The 23,068-nt window shown below is 41.4% G+C and overlaps 1 protein-coding gene across 5 annotated transcripts in view; it reads left to right on the top strand.

Annotated features, from left to right (window-relative positions):
• The first annotated feature begins 10,992 nt into the window (after positions 1-10,992).
• Positions 10,993-23,068, top strand: part of LOC147261836 (pituitary adenylate cyclase-activating polypeptide type I receptor-like) — a 28,582-nt gene continuing 16,506 nt past the window's right edge. For 4 of the 5 annotated variants that reach the window (XM_086204058.1, XM_086204057.1, XM_086204056.1 and 1 more), the window contains exons 1-3: positions 11,078-11,213; positions 13,723-13,958; positions 19,291-19,387. In XM_086204058.1, the coding sequence (XP_086060184.1) occupies positions 13,917-13,958; positions 19,291-19,387 (139 nt within the window). In that variant the 5' untranslated portion in view covers positions 11,078-11,213; positions 13,723-13,916. Of the gene's footprint in view, positions 11,028-11,077; positions 11,214-13,722; positions 13,959-19,290; positions 19,388-23,068 lie in introns of those variants that run through there. The other variant, XM_086204055.1, reaches the window with a different exon arrangement.

Genomic DNA, 23,068 nt, shown 5'->3' with positions numbered 1-23,068 from the left:
AGAGGATCTCAATGTATGTTAAATGAAGGAAATTGACTAAAAACATGATCTATGACTAACTTTGTTTTCTAGTATGGAGGGCAACTCACTGACCTCAAAAACCTGAATTTTCCTCCTGTTTCTAACACACCGGCTGACATTGGCTGGATGTTCTTTCCAACCACTCTTGTTCTGGGGGTTTTTATGTACGCTGATTAGTTCACAACCATCGCTCGCCTCTCGTGAGACCACACTCTCAACTGTGTGGGAAAAATTAATGATTAATAATAAATTCCTCACAACCTCAAGCCTGTTTTTACCTTTCAAAGCCAAAGCAGGAGTGTTTTATGTTCGGTAATTAGCTGAATATTGCGAAGTATATTTCCTGCTCTGTTTGGTTGCTTTCCTTACAAATTCTAAGGGAGTGACCTTTTCTCAGCCAAATCACATTACATCACATTACATCACGTCATTTAGCAGACACACTGGTCAGTTTGTCAGAGGTGAAACCAGCTGTGGGCCACATTCTTCATTGGTTAAGATCTTTAGGAAGAGTGAGCAGCCATCCTTGAAGTAATTCTTGAAATGTGAAGCGTGATTTAATGACAGGAATAGATAAAAATAATCTCTGTGTTTAGATTACGCAATCTACCGAATACATTTTTTTTTTCAGGTTTTAATTCTGTACGGATCTGCATTAAAACTCCTCAGACTCTTACGGTCTCCATGACAACTGGTGCACACTGTCGCAGTTTGTTCCTTTATTTTAATGGCATGAGGCAGAAACCGTACAGATTGTAATTGAAAGAATATACACATTTGGCGGAAATTTTGAGACTATTTTGTCACGATTAAATGCAGTTGTTTGCTTTAAACTAAGTTTATAATTCGCTGTGTGAGTATGGTCTCCTTTACGTACATGATGTTACACCCGCTGAGTCTGAAACAGCTCGTTTTCCATCCGTAAACAACTCTCTTAAATGGGAGAAATACTATTTTGATGCATTCTCCCTGAAGCTTTTTGCCATTTGTTGTTGCTGTACATCATAGTCAGTCGTTAGAATATGTTTTGATAGAAGCTGGTGGCCTGAGAATGACTAATGGCTGCACATACCAGTGCAGAGCTTCGTTCACAAAGCTTCTCAGCTAAACGCCCACAAAGTAACCAGCAGCGTTAACCTAAAACACAGCAGATCAAACCAAGAGGCAGCGTATCAGAGCTCCTACCTGCTGCCACCAGCATAATTGCGCTCATCAAAGTGCCATATTAAAGATGTTCAATCGAGTTTGCCTCCAGCAAAGAAAGTCGCTCTAACCCAGCCGTTCTCCCATCTCATCCAAACCAAAATCAACCATGACTTTTGTGGAAATTTGACTCAGCCCCCTCTTCTGACAGCTTTTTTTTTTTGCCCCGAGGAAGCCAAAGCTGGATATTTTAACCATTAGGATTTTTTTTTTTTTTTTAACTAGATTTTCACACTCTAACTTCAAATGGGAAAAAATATTTTCGGGGATAAACATAAAACATGTCAAACATTTCCTGTGGATTGCATTCGCCTCGGAAGAGCAGCTTTTAGAGAGTGCCTCAAAAACTGTACTTGTCGGATACCAGATCATGGAGGAGCCGAGTGTGCAGAGTAGAGGGGACGTGAGAGAGCCTTAAAAAAAAAAAAAAGCCTTGTCATCAGAAAATCCTTCAGACTGAGTGTAAAATGATAAAAGATTCCATTAAATGCAAGCGAGGGGATGTAAATCCAATTCACATAGATATTAAATCACATGAGGGCATGTACTAGACAAACGCTGGACAATTCATGACTGTGCTGATTGGATTTGTTTTATCAGCATTGAAAATGGAAATTGATGAAAGAATTCTCAAACTGTTAAGTATTAAAATCATTGCAGATCCCATTTGAACTTCAGGCACAAACGAGACTTGATACAGGAAGGTTCTGTCTCGCATTTTTCATTTTCATGATCACCCAAAAATGCACAGCACACCTGTTCGGCTCTTCGTTCAGCTCATAGCTGCATGGTAGGGTCGGATCGGGCATCACAAACTAACCAAGACCAGAGATCTGTCACCTGATCCAGAATAACTCAACAATAACGTCTTAGTCTGGGTTACTTGGCTTGAACAACAATGTGATTGCTGGTTTCCCACAATTGAAAGACAACCAGAAGAAAACACACTGGTCTTTGATTCAACTGCCCTCGATCAAACATTTTGGACAGTAGTGTAGTCTCAGGAGTGTGTCATGAAGGGGTAGGATGGGTTTTCCTGCATGCTGGATAGTAGTTTCTTCAGTTCTCTCCTCACTGACTCAAACGCCTCCAGGTTTAGACCAATGATGAGTTTGTTTATCCTGCTGGCAGCCCTTCACAAACAGTCCACCACACACTTAATGGCTCTTGCACCAACCACAGACTTGAAGAACTCCCTTACCTTGCAGCAGACATTGACAGATATAATATGAACCCGTCCTTGTTCGCAGTGTAGTGTAGGTGCAGTCAATGATTCATGAATAATCATAATAATCAGAATCAGAATCATAATAATCATCATCATAATACCTTTATTTGAATGGTAGTTTTCAAAACAAAGTGTAAAATGCAAACGTGTAAACAAGTGTAACAAATTGAAGACATTTAAAATAAGATGTGAGAGGTATTCCTCAGGGCAAGTGAAAACCTGCTGGTGCACAAGAGTCAAAAGTCTGGTGGTTAACAAAGTCAAAGGATTTTCTTCTCTGGCAATTATAAATGTCAAAACAGAATTTCCTAGAAATCCATGCGGTGGTTGCTGAGATGCCGGGCTGAAGGATTTGACTTTATTGAGCATTCACAGAAGAAGAATGTTGCTCAAATGGGTCGTTCTTGCGGCTGTGCATCCTGTAATCAATGCAACACCTCATGAGGGTTACCATCATTCCCGGTATCAAAATTCAGAGATCACCACCACATCGCAGTGAGTAATGACATCTCTGTAATCCAGCAGGAGATTCCTGAGACCTCTGAACATCCCAGCACACTAAATGGCCACTGTAGCGTATTGAAAGCTCCAGCTGCTCAAAGCCTGGAGGTCTTGCAGCTGGCTTTCACTCGCCTTATAATTAGTTGTCTAAAGCAGAATGACAGTGATTACTGTGTTGCCCATGGCAACCATTAATCAGCTGCATAATGATCGATATGACAGGCCTTTGCTCTTTTTTGACCAAGCTGCGGCTGTCGTGTTTAAAATGACCAGATATAGGATGTTTGGGTTTTTTTTGTGGTGTAGGCATACGATGATGGTGACACTCAAGAGATCAGCAGTAATGAGAAAACAAGATAAACGTGTCTTAAACATGGCGGCATCCTCGGTCTCTGTGCAATCAATAGAAGGCACTTGGACGAGGTCAATGGTGACGGTGCAAACACAGCTTTATATTGGTGTTGCACACCACGCATTCAGTCCTTAAGAGAAAGAAGCTGTTCGTCAGCTGATGGCCTGGGGCGCTTCCATAAATGATTACAGTATTTCAAAACCAACAAACAAGATGCCACAAATGAACCCGTTAGGAGCTGAGTGAAAAAGGCAAAGTTCTCAGTTTACTTGTAAATGCTAACCCTTACTAATGGTCACAAGCTAGTGGCAGGAAGAATGAGATGGTGGATAGAAGCCAATGGAATGACTTAGCTTTGCAGGGTGGCTGGAGTAGTCAGCACCACCTGCTTAGGGAGAGTGACAAACCACTGTTGTAGCACCGTATAGGTGCGTGAATCTCTCCCATCTTCAAACCGCAAAACTATTAGAAATGGAGACGTACCTCGACGGAGATAAATGCCCCAGATTTACCCACAGCGACTGGTTTCTCATTACCTCTCCAAGTTCAGGTGCTTTTAGCATAATTGTTCCCTTATGAGGGTTGAGAATTAGCCATAATTGTCTCTCTCTTAATGTTTAAAGTGTGCAGGAAATACATGATGTTCCAAACAAACCATCACATTAAACACAAAGCCTGTGAAGTAGTTTGTCACACTGTCACCTGCTGTCATTAGCGAGGTAATGGAAAGGCGTCTATGACACTTTTTAGAATAAACAGCCTCCTGTTATTTAAAATTGGAACTACCTGAAAATATCGTGAGGTTCACAACAATTTCCATATCAATGTCTGGCTATTATTGTGCTTCCTTATGTTTGCTAAAAAAAAAACAATCTCTTGTCTCTCTTTAACACTCTCAAGCTGTTGTTGTGCTTTTTTTTTGTGGACACTTAGCATAAAAAAAAATGCAAACCACAGCAGTGAAAATGGTAGAATGCTCATTTCTTGGTGTAATGAGCTCCTTCTACATCAGTCATGAAATATTACCAACTCCGCTTGTCTCTTTGATGGCCCACATGATGTTTACAATAACAACAATGTAGAGAAGCCCAACTTTAAGCTAATTAGTCCGGCGTGTTCCAGCTTGTGGATTTTGGCTTGTAATAACCACAGACTCATGATTAAATTAGATCGAGAAAACAAAGAGGCACGCATGTTGTGAAACTCTGGAAGTTCAAGGCTTCCCTCGTGAAGACAGATTTAGTCATATTTGGAATTTAATCGTGTGTGTTTACAGAAGGAAGGTGCACTGATGTCTGCTCAAATTTGTACTTTTTGTGGGACACACGCACACACACACACACACACACACACACAAGAGAGATTAAGTTAAATTGCGAGTTGTCAGATAAAAAGACATTTTTAATGATTATCCAAATGGAACTTGGGAAATAAATACATCTTTGGCTCAATCAAAAGACAAACTCAACGATGTAGCATCAGAATGGATTAATGAATCAGCACTGACTTGATTAAAGATTACACAGTGTAGGTTTAGGTGGTTCCCTGCAGTTCTGTAAGTAGTTATTTGTATATTTTTTGTGCCATGGTGACCACCATGTTGCCTAGAATGCCTTAAGATGGTTACTTCCAATAACTAGGGACAAAACCTGCTCTCACACACCCAGACGCACTGAAACCTCCCCTACAGAGATTTTTGCTGCATGATTTGTCACTCTCCTCTCCCACACTTGCAAAGAGACCTCATGATGACATTTGTCATCCTTTACAGAACATTTCGTTGAGCTGCTTTTCTCTTCCCCTGACAACCTACAATTATATCAGCAGGCTCTGAGTCAGTCCACACTGCCAGCCTCACATTAAAGGCAATCAAAAGCTTTTGAACACTTGTCTGCAACAAAATGGAGGTTCAGGCTCTATACTGTCTGACATTTACAGTGTCAGAAAAAGCCCATTTAAATCCTCTCTATATTACTATGAGATAATATTTACCTCCCTCTCATATTACTGCCAAGAATTTGGAATCTTGTTTTGGATGTTTTGAGCACGTTTTGTGCTGTAGTTCAATTCAACAAGGAACACGAACGTCTCTTTACACTTTCGCCCTGATTCTGATAAAATGAGTCAAATTACAATGCACCTCCTCTGCTGATCTACTTATAGTGATTCGTGTAATTAATAACTCTCCTCCTATAAGCAATACTTCACGTACCCCCCCCCCCCCATCTCAAGACTTGCTTTAAGAGCAGGGAAGAGGGTGCGAGCTCATAAGTGAGAAGTTTCCATCATCCTTGCGCTCGTCTTACCATCTGCCACTGTGCTAAAACGTTAGCTTCTTCTGTGCTGGAGGAGCAGCAGCCCTCCTCCCCTTCCTGTTTGCCATCAAGCAATCCAGCAGCCTTCCAGTGCAAAGGTCCTGTGGAAGCTGTTATGTGGCAAGCACTTTGTTTATTGAAATCCGTGCATCCATCTATCCATTTTCTACCGCTTATCCTGTTAAGGGTCAAGGGTCCCCGTGCTGGAGCCGGGGCTCGAACCTGGAACCTTCTTGCTGTGAGGCTACAGTGCTGACCACTGTACCACCGTGCTGCCCTGTTGAAATCAAACTGATGTTTTATTTAAATCCAAATGCTGCACGTGTGGGTCATGAAGTTAGAGAAATTGAAAATACGGGTCGAAACAGTATAACAGTTTAAAACATCTCTGCGTTAGAAGTTGTTGATGTGATGGGTAGAATCAGTCAAGGTTGACATATTGACGCCCGCAATCATTTGATGAAGATAAATGCCAAAAAACTAGGGGGTTTGTAGAGAGTTCATATATACCTATGCCAAGGGGAGCCACACCACCTTGGAATAAATATAAATATCAGAATTTGGTAACATAATGAAGAAATTCTCACAGTTTTTACAGTAACCCATCTCCAAGTTCTTTAGCTAGCTTGGACCAAGTTAGTGATGGATCCGGTTAAACCCTTTAGGAGGAGGACATCGCAGTAAAAAATAAGAAATAATAATATTTATAATTTCCCATTGCCAACAGTTTGCCGATGACTCATTCTCCTCAAAATCTGAGGAAACCTGTTAGTGAAGGTCCAGCTCATCATTTCTGTGAATGCTTATATGTGTCTCCTTTTTTCATGTTTTATGACACCATATGATGTCATAATTTCACTGAAATTTAAAAAAAACAACAACTTTGATGTATTTTCATGTCAGTCATACGCTGACTGTAATAAATATTTAGGACTTACTCAACATGCCCGTCTCTGAGCACGGAATCAAAGTCTGATCAGACGCTGCAGGTGAGTCCCTGGGAGCTGATCTTAATGAGGTTAAGTCGGGATCTTGGTTATAAAACCTGTGCACTGTTGTGTCCCCTATTAACAGGATCGCATGAAAAGGTCAGACGCACGTGTTTTCTCCAGCTTTAAAGTGGCCTGCAAAGGTCAAAAGTGTTGAGTTTTCATTTTAAATGTATCTCAGTGTTTTCAGCAGGAAGTTGCAGCTCGTCTCTATGAGTAGCTGAAGTTTTTTGTACAGCTATTTACTCTCTGATTTATTAAACAGATAACGTTCAAGCTTCCCAACAATTGTGGAATGATAATATGCTAAGATAAAGGCAAACTTCTTGCTGTCTTGAGGTCCGCATGCTCTCCTTCCAGTCACCAACATCATTTTTTCTCCTGAATACCTTTTTCCTTTTTTCAGAGTGCATCGCTGATTGATTAATCTTCTCCAATTCAGACTCTCAGTGGGAGACGGGTACGTGGGAGGAGAGTGAAGAGGGACCAGAGGTGAGGAAGGGGTATTGCTTGGTTCCCCACCGTGCCCTCTTTGAGGTGAGATGGATAGGTAGGCTCGCCGCTCTACCACTTGATGCTTCCCTCCCACATTCTGCCAGAGACGAGTCACCATAGCAACCCCGAGAGTCTGATTGGCGTGTGATGGCGGAGGACAGCAGAGTAGAAATAGGGAGGGAGAGGTGTCCCGTGGAGAGCCTCATTGAGTGGTGGTGCGATGGAGCACAGACTCCTTCAAGAGATGGTGTCACATCAATAACACAACTGAAGAAACAAACCCACGGCTCTTTGAGGGTATAATCTCAAATCAGATCTAAAAACCTCATTCACGCTATCTTGTGTAAACTACATAATCCCTCCTCCAACAGCATTAGACTGCACACATTAATGCACAGATCAGATCAGTCCAATACTGAGAATCACTGGATGTATGACGTGAATCCAGTAGTTGCTATATTCCATTACTGCTTTCAAAAACTTGGAAGATACCACAGTAAGACGTACAGAGATGCAGGATTCTTTATATTAATCTATACCATGACACAGGTACAGGTCGCACCTATAAATGTGGAGACCTGAACTCCTGCAGTTTGACTGGTGATGCTGACCAATCCAAAATACTACAAGAATTTCAGTTTTATACACAGGAAGCGATGCAGTGTTGCATGATTAAGTCATTTTGTTGTTGTTGATAATGATTTGAGGATTGAGAAACTGAATGATTATAGATTAAGATGGTTTATTCTATCTGCAATTGTTGCGTAAGAGATGACAAATAGTAATGAGGCCTATTTTTACTTATCATGAGTTTTTTTATGCTTTGAGCACCTCACCTAGTAGCTTCATTCGGGGGTTTCCACTCAAAGGTTTGTAAATCCCTGATTTAGAGGAGTATATATAGTATATGTAGTATATTTGTTTTACAGTTTGAATATATTATTTATAAATGGCAAGGCTAAGAATTTTACAAAAGTATTCTTGACTCCTTAGGTTCTTTTTAAAAGATGGAAAAGATGTAGGATAAATATCATGACATCCTCAACTGCAGTATCAGACATAAAGAGTAATATTAAGCCATCCCCACTCTCTGCCATGGAAGTTTCAGTGTGTATTTGTAGCATCTTGTTATCAGCTTGCCAGTCACCTCTAAAACTCACAAGATGTGCTGCAAATAAAGCTTGAATGATGGTGAAGGAATGAAGTTCAACCTAAATAAATGTTGCCGTTTACCTCAGATAGAAAAAAAAAGGTCAAATGGTTTGTACTGCCAAGGTTAGAGGCTGAACCAAGCAAAAAAAAACCCGAACAAAACATGGTCTCCATTAAATGTGTCCAATGTGTGTACAATACAGCCCTGATAAATCCAGCCATGGTACGCCAGCTCACTCAGAAGCCCTGTTCTCAATCAACTTCTCATGACTAATGAAGAAATTGATGACACACAAGACAGGACCTGGAGAGGCAATAAAATGACAGGAAGTGGATACACTGTGTCATGAAATGTCCACACAATGTACATCTGATAGCACATGAACTAATTAAAAAGACAATTCCTGCACATGTCGAGTTGCGCTTTATCAGATTCCGTGCCTGCGCAACCTTGACACGGTTGCTTGACTGTGTGCTTTTAGTTGTTTTTGTGAAGAACACACAAACCAAGATGTTAAGCTTTTGACTAAAAGTGAGTCACACATCCTCAGCCAACTCGGTGCCTCACAAATTACACCCAGCGGGGAACCAGACCTTGTGCCTTCTGGAGCGTCTCAGAGGCACAGACGCAGCAGCAGAGAGAGTTTTATGACTAGTTTCTTTTCTTTGTGGAAAAAAACTCCCACAATTGTGACCCTAAAGACACGTACGTGCATCCGACAAACCTGGAGTTTGTACGTAATGTCAGTCACCATATGTAAACATGGACGATAACTGACTGTCTGATAGACAGATGGAAAGCCAAACATAAAAAAAACACATACTCATCAACCTCATTCAGACTCTCTGTCCGCCTGGAAGCGTCCAGGTTCCACAGCAGCAGGGAAGCTACCAGATCTGCTGTAAACCTTTTCTGGAAAAGTCACAACTGGTTTCATTGTTATGATTGGTATATTTCTGTTTTTCTTCTTTTCTGTTCTCTCTTGTTGTTGTGGAGGTCTGTGCAAAAAATAGAAATGATGAACCTTGCAGGTGAAATGAAAAGCCCACTTTTAGATGTTCTCGGAGTGAGCGAGACATCGTATGCCTCCGTGATGTGAACTCAAAACCATATCACCTCTGGCTTTAAAATCCAGATTTTTTTTTTCTCTCATTTAAACGTGACAGCATTTAGATAAATGGGCCTTTCCATGTGTGAATGAACCAGATAGAGTATCTGGTTTCTGCAACAGCCTGCACACACAGATTATGTCCTGGTTCGTGTGGGGGAGGGGGTGACTTCATAGCCAGAAGGATGCTGGTTTGAACTTTGACACTGGCAGACATTTCAATTACATTTCCCACATTTGGTGTCACTGTGTCCTTCAGTGAATGCCTGCAACCAGAATTATCTTGGACAGCACTAAAGATGTGCTTTTGCAAAAGAAATCGGAATAACAGCGGCGTAGTGTTCCTTGTTGTTGTCTGTCTCTCTTATTATTCTGTTCACATACTGATGTAATTATCTCAGCAGTAGAACATGGCGTCATTGCTTCTCGAAGATTCACAGCGAATGTAAAAACCCTCAAAGCCACTGTAATATGCGGCCGACAGCTTTGCCATGGAAACCAACCTTTATCCCACCTGCTGTTAAAGACAGAAGGACAGCTTCAAGATTGGTGACTGACTCCAGTGATGGAGACATTTGAATTTCCCTCAATGGGAGCGTTTCCATGAGTGTCCTTGAGGTGAGTCTTGTGACGGCGTTAAAATGTTCCGGGAATGATGGAACACGCGCGTCACTCGCCTTCATCCAATCAGAGATTTTTTTTTTGGTGTATTTTTCTTTGTCCTTTCTTTCTTTTCTTTTTTTTGACATTTAATACATTTGATAGGCACAGTGTCTTAAAGGCAGGCTGTGGCCTTTGCTATTTCCATGTTTTGTCCCCCCAGAATATCCACATCATGGCAGGGTTTAATACTTTTTATGCCTCATTGATTTATAGCCAACCCATCAAAAGGCCCCAGCAGGGTGATCAATCACGTCTGTGTTGTGCTGCACTGAAAACACTGGCCTGCGTGTAGCTGCCACTGGAAACTGTCTATCCCAGATCACTGCAATTCTGAGTGGATTTAATTAAAGCAGGTATTAGCATTCAGACTGAAGAGGTGGTTTATTGCAGATCAGATGAGGTGATTTTGTTTACCCGAGGCTTTGTTTTTTAGCTCATTGATGCCCTGAGGCGGTAGTTTAGTCGCTGTCCGTGGTGCTGAAAGTAAACCGGATCTGTCTGAGGAAACGGTGGCCGCCGCGAGGAAACAGACGCTGTTTGGACTGACGTACAACCTTGACTCAGTCGACTGCCTACACTGTTTTGTTTTTTTGTTTTTTTTTGTTCTTGTTGGTTTTGTTTCTGTGGAGCTCAAGCAGATGTAAATATGAGTCACACATAATCGAGCGACTAATTGCAAATTGAACCCAGCAGGGAGCAGACCTTCTGCCGGGCGCAGGCGCAAGAGTTTTGTGAATAGTTTCTGTTTTGACGCGCTGTGGAGGATTCTCTCTCTCTCTCTCTCTCTCTCTCTCTCTCTCTCTCTCTCTCTCTCTCTCTCTCTCTCTCCCGCTACCTGCTTTTGTAGACTAAACTGTCTCACTTTGTTGCCCTCTCTGTCTGACGAAGTGCGAATCCCAAAGGATCTGACACCCTCCTCCTCTTCCTCCTCCCTCCTCCTCCTCCTCCTCCTCCTCCTCCACCTCCGCCGCCGCCGCCGCCGCAGCAGCAGCCAACGCGGTGAGTGGTGCGTCCTGCAGCAGCAGCAGCAGCAGCAGAAGCAGAGACGGCACCTGTCATTGTCAGGATTGATATCCGCGCACGTCTGAGGACTACCGACGGGATTCACTAAACAAACTCCGCGGGGATCCGTGAATACCGATGGCTTCACGTGTAGATATTTGCACATCTGAAAATTACGCATCGGTAAGTTGCTTTCGACTTGTTTTCCAGGGCGAGAGCTGCGCGCTTTTACTATCTTTAGCTTTCGCTGCGGCGGATCAATTAAGAGCAACTGGAACCCGCACATGTTAGAACGTGGGTTCTTTCTGTTTGAACTCGGCACGAGGCGTGATGATGATGATGAATTCTGAGCGAGTGTACAGTAGAGAAAGAGGAAAGAGACGACGTTTTCCATGTGCAAAGCGAAGGTCACCCACATGCACTGATGAATTAAACGTTTGCAAATGCGGACAAGAGAGAATGAGCCTGTGCTAAATTAGCCCATTGATTCTGCATCACAGGAATCGTTTGTCACTGACTGTAATCTTAACACACACACACACACACACACACACACACACACACACACACAAATTTGCTTGTAGACAAAGTGCTTCTGCATCGGCCTTTGTGATTATTACATAAAAGCATTAACGACATTTTAACAAAGCTGCCCAGAACTAATGAATTTAAATGGCTTCATTCATGACAGACATGCAGCCCACAGAATTGACAGCATTTGGCTAATTGTCTCCTGTCTAATCAGGATCAGTCAGTTCCAACTGGACATGAATAATGAATGCGTGATGATGTTCAGAGGACTTCAAAATGCAGAAAGGGGATGTAGATATGTTGCCACATGAATCAGAAACTCTCCTGCCACGGATAAACCATCCAGTCTCTTTGTTTACGTGCACCAGTCTATGCATCTACCCAAATCTTGAGGTTGATTGACAAGCTGCTGTTGTTGTGTCTTCCAATCAAACGGAGTGCTCCTCACCCGTTTTTTTTTTTTGGGGGGGGGGGGTAGAGAAGTGTGTGTTTTTAAATCTAGTGTGGATACATTCATCAAAATATATCGCAGTTCTCACATGTAGGTGTCTGCCTCCTCCGTTTTGGTTCTTTTTGACTCATCCACTCCTGAGTGTAGCAAAAACTGTTTTATTTTGTTTTGTTTTGTTTTGTTTTTTTTGCCCTCAGGATAGTTCGATGCAGAGTTTAGCCTTCTGTAGCTCCAGAAATAGATTTGTTCTAACTTCATTTGGAGCCTTAAAAACATGGCACGCTCTTACAATTTGAGTTAAAGAGATGATAACAAGCAGGGATCCTGTATCTGCTCCTCCATCATCCGTCTTTATCTCCTAACTTCTGCCTCCACCCTCATCTTACTTTGTGTTGGTGCATCTCAGCAGCAGCAGCAGCAGTTTGGTTTCAGCCCTTCTTGACACATGTTGTCCTCTTCAATATCCCTTGTTCTTCTTCCTCTGAGCAAGGTCTGAGCTATTACTTGATAGAGCATCTGAGAGATGCTTTAGAGGTAATTGGATTCAGTACTAGAGGGAAGGGACATAGAGTGGAATTTGTCTGTGCGTGTGTGCATGTGTGTGTGTGTGTGTGTGTGTGTGTGTGCATGAATTATCTGAGAGAGAAGAGAAGATGCATGTGCTTGCTCTGCTGTGTGATAGCGTGTGTGTGTGTGTGTGTGTGTGTGTGTGTGTGTGTGTGTGTGTGTTTAGTGAATCACTGGTTTCAGGAAGCTGTGTGCATGAGTAAAATGTGAGGAGTTATTTTAAGTCATTCTGACCAGAACCAAATGTACAGTAATTAATGCCCTCCTTCCAAATTTCTTGATGCCTTTGTTTCAGGCTTTCACTAAGATTTGAGGTTCTGAACGATTTTTTTTTGGTGTGTGGAGCAAAAAAAAAACCAGAGAGGAAACATACTGAGGTGTTTATCTGTGTTTGTGTGTTCTGTGTGCATTTGTGAGCCTGATTAGATTGTGAAATTTACAAATTTCTGAAATCAACCAAACCTGATTAGGGATCTTATCATTTTATTACAATTTTAATTCAAGAAAAATGAAGCAAATATTATTCTGTTGATACTTTCTCAGTCTATGAAAAACTGTCATTTGTTTCAAACCCTCACAGTTATTGAAACAGCTATGATCCTCACTTGCTTTTTGTTTCTCTGTGGCTGAATAGCAGTTTCCCGGGCTCATCCCCTTAAGTTTTACTGGCTTTTTTTCTTAAAACAAACAAACAAACAAACAAACAAACAAACAAACAAAACAAAAACATTAAAAGGTACTACTTGAATTTAGGTTTCTGAAGTTAAATATCAACATCAAAGATCCAGCCTCCATGAGAGTTACAATAAAATCAGGTTCATTCCTACTGTTCTCTTAGATGTATAAAGATAGATTATAATATGAAAATAATTAATTGAGTATTGCAAAATAAATAATTGAGACATTGTATTATATCCAGTCCTGTCTTATATTTACCTGGAGGCAAAGAGCTAATGTGAAAGATACTCTGCATTCATGTGAAGATGTAGCTCCTCTCAAGACCATCAAAATGCTTTTGAAAAATTTAGATTCAGCAGGCAGCATGGCTGCCTAAAGTAATAATCCCCCTTTTCAGTCACATATAAATAAGCTTTTTTACTTTGGTTTTTCTCATGAAAATTCTTCTACTCTCTTATATTTCAGAGCCTTTGATGCTGAAGTGACGTGACGCTGAAGGGAGGAAATTCTGTGTATCCTTGTGATACCGCACGCACACACACACACACACACACACACACACACACACACACACACACACACACACACACTCACACACACACACACACACATCTACACATCGTGAAGTCTTTTGGGGTAGAAGGGCTTCACAGGAGACAATGAGAGGCTTCCTGCTGACTGCAATCCTCCTGCTGCCCTTGGTGAGTAGTGTGTGCACATGTAGAGGCGTGTGTGTGGAGATCCTCAGTATCCAGGAGTGTGTGTTTTCAGGTTATACGAGCTGGCGAACGATAGAAATCCCTATATGAGCATCAGCATACAGATCCTGGATCAGCTGCGTCATGGGCCGGCTGACCAGAGAGCTGCCGATCTCGCTGCTGTGACTCACTTTTATCAGCTGCTTCAATGAAATAAAAAGCAGAATGGACGAGTTGTGTAAGATGTGTGGGAGGGATTCTATTCAGGTGTAGCACAACAGTCCCCTCGGTTAAACTACACAGATGCATAAAATGCATGTATTGTGCTTCATCATCTTTAGTCATGATTTTAAAAGATGACATACTCATCCATGGGCAGGTTGTCAGTCCATTAAATGGAAGCATCATCCATTTTATTAGGAAGTTTTGGACCGAGTGCGCGTCATCTGTTATTATTATATGGATAAACCTGGCCTGAGCAATAAAACGACTGCTAAAGCCACTCCTGAGGTAGCACAAACAAAGTATTTGATAGAATATTGATAGTTGTATTAGAATGAAAGCACATAACAAATGGGAAAATTTGGGCGATGGTGGATGATGGCCGAGTTTGTAAGTCTGGCTCTTATATTTGTTAAAATTAACTAGATTTTGGTGACCTTGCTGTCCAATAGGAGTGCAGATGTGAAGTGTTCCCCCAGTTAGCGTTCTTTATCTCAGACTGACCTTCAGCTGCTGATGTGGCAGATGCGTCTGTTGTGATGTACTTACTATGTGTCAAATGGGTCTGTGCGCTGGGCCAGTGGCCTGCAACGTCAAATGAGAGTTTTATTATCTGTGCTGTGCAGGGCTGCAGGGGCTACTGAGTTAAATGCCCCTTGAAAATAGCCTTGGGGAGGGAAACAGGGTTCTGCTGCTTCAAAAATGGAAGGCTTATCTGGAAAGACATCTGTTTTGGACAAGAGGAGAGAGATTTAAAAGCTACTGTAGGGGAGTGATTTGGAGCAGAAAACAAGAAGCACACTTAAAAAGAATTACTGCTCTGTCCTGTGTATTGTGGTCTGGATGTTTTTTTAAGCCCTCAGAGTGTGTTGCATCAGTTCTTGGTAATTTCATTTATGTAAAGTCTGCCTGCTTTATATTTGCGCCATTATACTAATAAAATGTAAGAACATGTTTACCAAATTCATAATATTAGTTTAGCCAAAGATACTCTTGCGTAGGTGGGCGTGGTCTCCTCCCCCACCCTTCCCTCCGCCTCACTTGGAGGTAAAGTGAATGTCCTGCAGATGAATAAAAGAAAGTTCTGTTTCTGTTGACGTCAGCTTTCGCTTCACTTTCTGTTGATTGGTTGAAAAGTGAATCCAGACCAACAGTTCAATACAGTGACGGTGTTGCCTGGATGGAAACAGGTCTTAGAAAAAGTGAATTCTTTACTCATTTGTTCAGCTTAAAAAAAAAAAACTCACCTTGATGACTACAGGATGAAAGAGTTGCTCCTTGTGAGCTCAAATTCAAATTAGAGTTGGATTCAGGTGCCCAGGTAGTACAGCCATTTACTGCATCGGCCCAACTTGCCACCTGTTTGATTGTTCACGCGCAAAATCACAGCTGGCGGTGTCTGCAGGTGCGTGTCCTTACCGGCTCAAAGACTTTTCATTTTGTCTTCTTATCCTAATGATACAAGGGTTTTTCTTTTCTTCAGACAAAGTAGTAGGATGATGTTAACGTACCTTTGACATGTTTTGGCTGTCAACCTGCAGCCTCCTTCAGAAACATCATCTGATGCATTGCTGACGTGTTATTAGCTATTTTTCGGAGGCGTGACAGTCCCAGCAAATCTGTCAGATCTGCTGGGGTGGCCACGCCCCCTGCTGTGTGTTAGTCCCTGGAGCAGGGAATCCCAGGTGTGGGAGAGCATGTATGCCCCCTAGTCCCGGTTGATGGTGTCACTGGGTGTCCTTACTGCTGCACTAGCCTCTGTTGGGGGGAGGGGGGAGTAACATGAGGTTTCCACACGCTATATACAACCTGGGTGAAAAAGGTCCCACAGAAAAAATGTCCCTATAGACTCAGGACCTGTAGTTAGTCTCCTACAGGGGCAAGGCAATGGCCAAACCTATGACACCCATACAGGAAGTGACTCTTCAGTGGGCTGTGTCATTTCTGAGGGATTTCACATAGGTTTTACACGGACTGAGGAAAAGCCTGTTTAATTTTGAGGCAGGCTTTGGCGGGGGCTCTGTGCTCTGTGCTCTCCAAGATGTCTGTAGTTGTCTCTTCACTTAGAATTGTTTTAGCTGTCTGTCGGCTCAGTTTGCTGCTTCACACCTGGCAGCCGGTCTGCGCTCTCAGCTGAGAACAACAACACAAGGCTTTTTTTTTCCGGCGCAGGAATGTGTTGATGTGCAGGTACAGAGGCACAGAAAACATGGTAGTAAATAACACTTGCCATCATGGTGAGAGAATTAAAAAAAAGCAAGCTCAGCATCACGTATGCTATCCAGGGTTCCATATGAATAAAACACATTCCTTATTCTCATCTATCTGTCTGCTCTCATGCCAAACCGTTATAAGTCATCTGCGTCCAATTATTTTTTATTTCTGGGACGGCTTGTCTACCGCATGTTCTGGCTCCTTGCTGGTTACCTGCTGCCTAGCAACATGGATGCTTGCTAAAAAGAGAGGTCTTTCAAACAATGCCAGTGTCGCTTTCATTATCAAAACGCTATCAATAGAACACACAAAAAAAAAGGTGAAACGGTTCATGTTTTTCTGTTTGTGATGAGACATCCTGGTGAGGAAAAGATGTTTCTTATTATTCCTGCAGTGTTTTAAAATTCCGCCCACGTGCAGCAGTGCGATAAAGAAGGAAGTGAATCCTGGGACGTCTTCTCAGTCGGTTGATGTCCTATCTTATCTAGGCAGCGAGGCCTGAAGTGAATTCATATTGGAGGGCACAGAGATAGTGTGGAGTGATGACTCAGCCATGGCTCAGAGGGCTATGGGACATATTACGCCTATCATTTCACACTGACAATGAATGTTGGGGGTGCAACAAAGTGAAGTGTGCAAAACAGAGACCGTCCTTAAGCGAGTGAGTTATGGAGAAGTTGAGGGACACGCAGTAAGTCTTGTAACTCTTGGTAAATACTTTCCTGACACATGGAAGCACCTGGCTAAAACCCAATGTGTTCTCTGATAGCACGGTGGAAGTGACAGGTAGAGCATCTTTACCCTCCGCAGTGGGGTGTATTTCCAGGTGAAACACAATACAGGGCAAGTGTGTAATTCAAAGAGGGATTTGATCGAATTGTTCAGGGATTTGATTTGATCTCTTGAAAGAGGGCCCAGTTTGGAGCCTCTGACTACAACCCTTTCATCATCCATCTTGTTAACCTGGCTTTGGCGGATGAATGATAAATTAATAGCTTTTAAAGTGACAGCCAAAAAAGAGTATTTTACTCACAAATGGGTCTCTTAAGATCATGAACTCTTTTTTTTCCCTCTCCTATATCACTTCTTTGTGATTCCACGATGCAGAGAGAGCTTGTCATGTATACATAGCTTGAGGCAAATACAGCTAACAACAGCTACCACAACAAAATAACCTCAAAATATCTGTTGAAAAGTCTCAAGCTCATCGTCCAGTACAATAAACGTCTTCTCTAACCAGCCATATGCTCATTTAGCCAGAAAAACATTGATTTTTCACAACAAAACAAACGATAAACCTACTAGTTGGGACCTTACACAGACAGCACCGGGCACTATTAGCTGGCCCATCCTGTTGAACCGCCTCACTTGTGAACAGGAACAAAGCTTTTGTGGAATACTGAGAACACGGCTGGATAAAGAACAGGTGGACGATGCACTGGAGTTTGTTAAAGGACACTTACAGATTTACAGACTTATGTGTAGTTGAAAGGCAAAGAAATAAAGAAAAACATTTGATGGTGTAAGTGTGACTTTAAACCTCCCAATTAAATTATCACAAAATCTTTCCGAAGCTCATTTAGTGTGTTAGTATATTTGTTGTTGTTTTATCTTGCAGTTGCCTCTTTCATCGCAGTTACAGTGTTAATTATAACTTCAACTTTACACATATTTTTGCTGTTATGAATCACAAGCTAAAAAAAGATCAAGAGCAGTTTAATATAACACACAGATTCATAAATAGCTTTTGGCATATTTTTTCTTGTTATTGTTGTGTGGATGTATGTATATCTGAAGGGTTTGAGGTGGTGGAATTCACTGCTGTTGTAATGGCTGAGTGGCAGAAAGATGTGTTGGTGTTCAGCTTGAATGCTTTGCAAACACAAAAACTCATGTAGAATTTTAAAAAGCTGTAATTGAGGCAACAAAGACGGTTAACATCCAAATCTGGATCATCAACAGCTTGTTTCCTGAATTTAACAATCGGATGCTGATGCAGCTCCAACAGTGAACTACTCAGACGGTGGTGGCAGAGTACTTAATCATGTTAGATAAGATATGTTGGTGTTAATATATATTTTTTTTTAATGGTTTGAGTGTACAACAGCACTGACTCAGGTGGTTGAGTGACCTTCTATTAATGGGACGTTTTAATGGTTTGATCTGCAGTTCTAGACAAAGTGTCCTTGAGCAAGGCACTGTGGGTTCACACACGTAGCGGAAACACAGGCCAACATGAATTATTAGCTTTGTTTTTGTCTTCACCTGCTCTTGAGACACTTCATGACCAGCAAGTTTGTCAGCAGTTTGGTAAGAAAGCTGCTTCACTAAATGTTTTACCAAATGTTTATTATAGCAACCAATCAAAAGTAAAGCACTAAAATCATCATCTGTACTTATGAATAGATGACAGCTCAGCACTCAGAATAAAAAAGTCTCTAGCCAAGAGCAGTAACACTAACAATGTGTGTGGTGAAAATACAACGGCTGTCCAAAATCTCAGTATCCTGAAGTTACATATTGAATGTCAATTATTCAGAATGGTACTGAATCGATGACCAAGAGAGTGATCTTGTAATCTGCTCCATCAGAATTGTTTGCAAGTGGTTTCGTCAGATGTGACTGACGTGGGTCTCCTTGGCAACAGATGGTTAAAACTCCTGAGATCATTTTCTCCCACCGAGGCTCTGCTCGCGTCAAAGCGGTCAGAGGAGCACCAACAAAACGAACGTACAAAGAAATACAGGAATGTCTCATCCCCAAACTTTTTCACATAGGTGGTTAATGCTTTGTTTGTTACCTCAGCTAGAAGACTGAGAAAAAAAGATTCTCAAGAGTGCAGTTTAAAATGTATCATCAAAATATTGATGTTTATTGTGTGTCCATGTGTTTTCCTCAGGTGGCCTCGGAGTCGGAGCACTGTATAATCAAGCGTGAACATGAGAAATGCATGGAGAGGATCGCAATGCACAACCCCGGAGATGACCTTGATTTAGGTGAGGGAGGATGCAGGTGTCCTTGTGTGAGTTATCACATTCTTCCGTGTGTGTGTGTGTGTGTGTGTGTGTGCGTGCGTGCGCGCGCAGGGTGCTGAGAAAGAACCACAATGATTTCTGATGAGAGGCAAGAGATGTCTGCCCGTGTCAAAGCTGATTTAGTCACTGATGAGTCGACAGAGGCAGATGAGGCACCAGTAGGGTTTCTTATCGCTCACCAGTGTGAGCTAGCCACTTTCAAAGACAAGCTATTCATTCTCCCAACTAAGGAGCTAACTCAGGGAATATCTGAGTGACCTCACTTGCATTTCCAAAATTCTGACTCATGAGGATGGCAGCTATTTGCGTGTTTTCAGCTGTCCCATGTCAGAACATTTACAAAGGTCGTGTGAGGATTGAAAACATTTCGCACCACATCAAGTAATTAAAATGATTAAACACAATAGGGCTGCGCCATTTAGAAAAAAAAAAATATTTTTGATGAATATCATGATATGATTTTTAATATTTCGAGATAATTTTAAGTTTTACATCACGATTATCAGTTTCATCGTCAAACCCATTTAATAATGTGTGATCTCTGTAATGTTCTCTTAAGTCTGTAGACTCTGATCTATAGGCAGGACATCTCTGCTCCACCAAGATATTTAATCGTATATTTTGACACCTTGTCAGGCCTTTAGAAATATTGTACCCTTTAATCCATATTTTTTATGATTTTTTTTTCCACTTTGTAGTTAATAGTGTTGTTTGAAGGGTGGGGCCACTTGTTGAAATAATGATGTCATAAAGTATTCAAGCTGTCCAGCGTCTTAGTCCGTCATCCTGACTGTCAGTCAAGAATTATGACTGTTTATCTTCTCAACCATGCTGACTTTATCCCTGACACTGACCCCACTCCAGAAACCATCCACCTAACAGCGAAAAAAGAAGAAAAACTTTTAATGGCCAAAAATGAGAACCACTTATTAAAATGTCATCATCATCAGCATTGCGTTTACTTGGGGCGCCGTCAATGCTCACGCTAGGTTTGATGTTGATCAGATGAATGTTTGTTGAGATAATCGAGACATTCCGAGTTATTGAATTTAAATAACATCCACATCCATCTGGAGGTATTCTGAAAACCCCTCCATATCTCTATATTTTGCACTTTCCCTGCACTGTATCTGTGTGCACAGCTCACCCCATATTCATGACTCTGATGTGATTAGACTGTTTTCATCTTGGGTGAATGAAAGCTGCACTTTGATAGAAATGAAAACAAACCCTGTTTACCCACTCATCAATCAGACATTCTTCAGTGTATCCAGTCAGGTTTGGAAAGGTCAAAGAGAGCTAAGTATGGATGAAATATGAGCACAGCTTCTCAGATCCATTCCCTTCTTATAAATGAATCACCCCAAAAGGCTGCTACCCAGCGCAGGCAGCCACCCGGTGATGAAGGGCTCTCAAACCAAATTCCTTGCAATGTCACACTGAGCTGCTTTCGCATTTTCCACACATGTTCTTTTTCAAAGAACACAGGAAACTTGGTATGTGAATCCTGGAGGCAATTATTTTCTTGGCAATGCACTGGGGTTTTTATTAGCTTCAAGCCTCCCACTGTTCCAAACTTACTCAACGGACTGCAACTCCCAGACTGCATTGTGACTCATCGCTTTGCTGACACCCGCTGGTTCCTTTGAAAAAAACATGAGGCATAAAAGATTTAGAGTGTAAGATAACAAGTTTAAAGAGTAGAGGCATTGTAACATCAGCTCATTTTTCCTCGGTACATATGAAAGGTCGCACCGCCGTCTTCCTGTGCGCTACGCATCCAGCTGCACAGACTATGAAATGGGTTTTTGTAGATTTTGTTCCTTTAATAAAGCCTCATGCCGCGTTGTGAGGTTTTATTTATAAATAACTCACATGCATAATTTGTTTTCAGCTCTGACTTGCATACATAATTAAAAGTAGACATTCTGTTGTTATTTCATTCCGGTGTTCATCATTAAGATTTGTTTGTAAGACTTGATAATCGCACGTGTCGGCCTGCTTTTCCCCCGATTCCTGTCTCCTGCTGTGCTTTTAAAAGGAACTGTGCCGTGTTTCTGCTGACAGCAAATCGTTGGTGAGGAAATAAAAACGCCTGCTTTGCAGAAATCTAACTGATGGGAGAAAGAAAGCAGGAAAAGGAGTAAAAAAGAAAAATGAGAACAGAGAAAGAATATGTAAGAGAAAAGAGATGTGTTGATAGATTGGTAGGACTCACTTTTATTCCGGCCATTTATTAAAACCAATGTCTAAAAGCATATGTACGAATTGTCAACCTCTGCCAGGGAGGTTGTATGTTTGGCCGCCTGCAGGATTGGTCGTTAGCAGGGTTATATCAAAATTTCACCAAGCTTAGAGGAGAGGTGTAGCGTGGGCCAAGGAGGAACTCGAAGCAAAAAAATCTGCATTTAGTTTTTGTTTTGTTTTTTTACATGAGGTTTTGGCTGAAGATGTCTTGGCGGAGGTTCACACTTTGCAAGTGTCCTCTAGTTTATTGTCTTTTTGTTTTAATTTTGGGCACCTGAGCTTCAGATTAGTCTACAGAGATCATTATATTGGAATATGAGGTAATTTTGAGCTGCTTTGAGAACATTTCTATGATCAGTGATGAAAGATATCAATGGGTCTGAGCAAATTATTTTCCACACAAATGTACAAATAAGGCATTTTCTCAGTCGAAAGCACACCAAAATGTTTCTGAACCAAGGTAGAACACAATTATAGATTGTAAACATCTTCAAATCCACTGCAAACAAACAACATTTATGTGCACTTATGACCGCTTGTCTTCCTCCTCCTCCTCCTCCTCCTCTTCCTCCCCCTCTTCTTGTTGCCTGTCACCATTTGGTTTCTACATCCTGGTGGTCAGGGGTCTCCTCTCTGAACCTTTGCACTGTTTTTTTTTTTTTTTTTTCCTTCTAAGTCTGTATTTCATTTGAAAAATGCTGAAAGTTTGAATCGAAGCAAACTTGCAGGAAATTGAGCACCACAATTTGCAGATCTAATATTTAATATTCTATTTCCTGTTACAGATGTGACATCAGGCTACACTGTCGGCTTACTCAGTCACAAATTAAATTTTAAAAATGGCCAAGTATTACACGGTGTTACACATTCTTAAGTAAGCTCAAACAGGCAACTTGAGTTTTTAAAGATACTATCTAAATATACAAGTAGGCCGATTCATTACTTCCACCCCTGGAAATTGCCACATAATGATTTGCTGTCTGGTGCTGTAATCACCATCCAGCTGAAGAGCCAGCGCAAAGTCAGTAGCAGCTCTGAAATGGCCTCAACAATGTTTATTATTTCAGAATTCAATCTAGTCAACTGTTTTTTTGTTTGTTTGTTTGTTTGTTTGTTTGTTTGTTTGTTTGTTTGGCAATGATTAGCTCAAAATTAGTGACATTTGTAATTTGGTTTCTGTCAGACAATAGAAAACTAGGACACTTAGTTAGAAAATGACATCCATATTAATTACAATTATTAGTTTCCTCACATATTTCAGGCAATTTGCCACCAATTTGCTGGCTTTCTTTGCTTTATATAATTATTTTTAATTGTTGTTTGATTTCAGCAAAACATGCAACTTCATAGTGTTAACAGGTTGTGGTGAGCATTTTCCTCTGCTCGATCAGTGAA

Source organism: Aulostomus chinensis, chromosome 5 (assembly GCF_037954235.1).
Source record: "Aulostomus chinensis isolate RoL2024-O1b breed Wild chromosome 5, RoL_Achi_v1.0, whole genome shotgun sequence".
Taxonomy (NCBI): Eukaryota; Metazoa; Chordata; class Actinopteri; order Syngnathiformes; family Aulostomidae; genus Aulostomus; species Aulostomus chinensis.
Note: the sequence above shows the minus strand (reverse complement) of the source record. Positions and strands in the feature narration are given on the sequence as shown.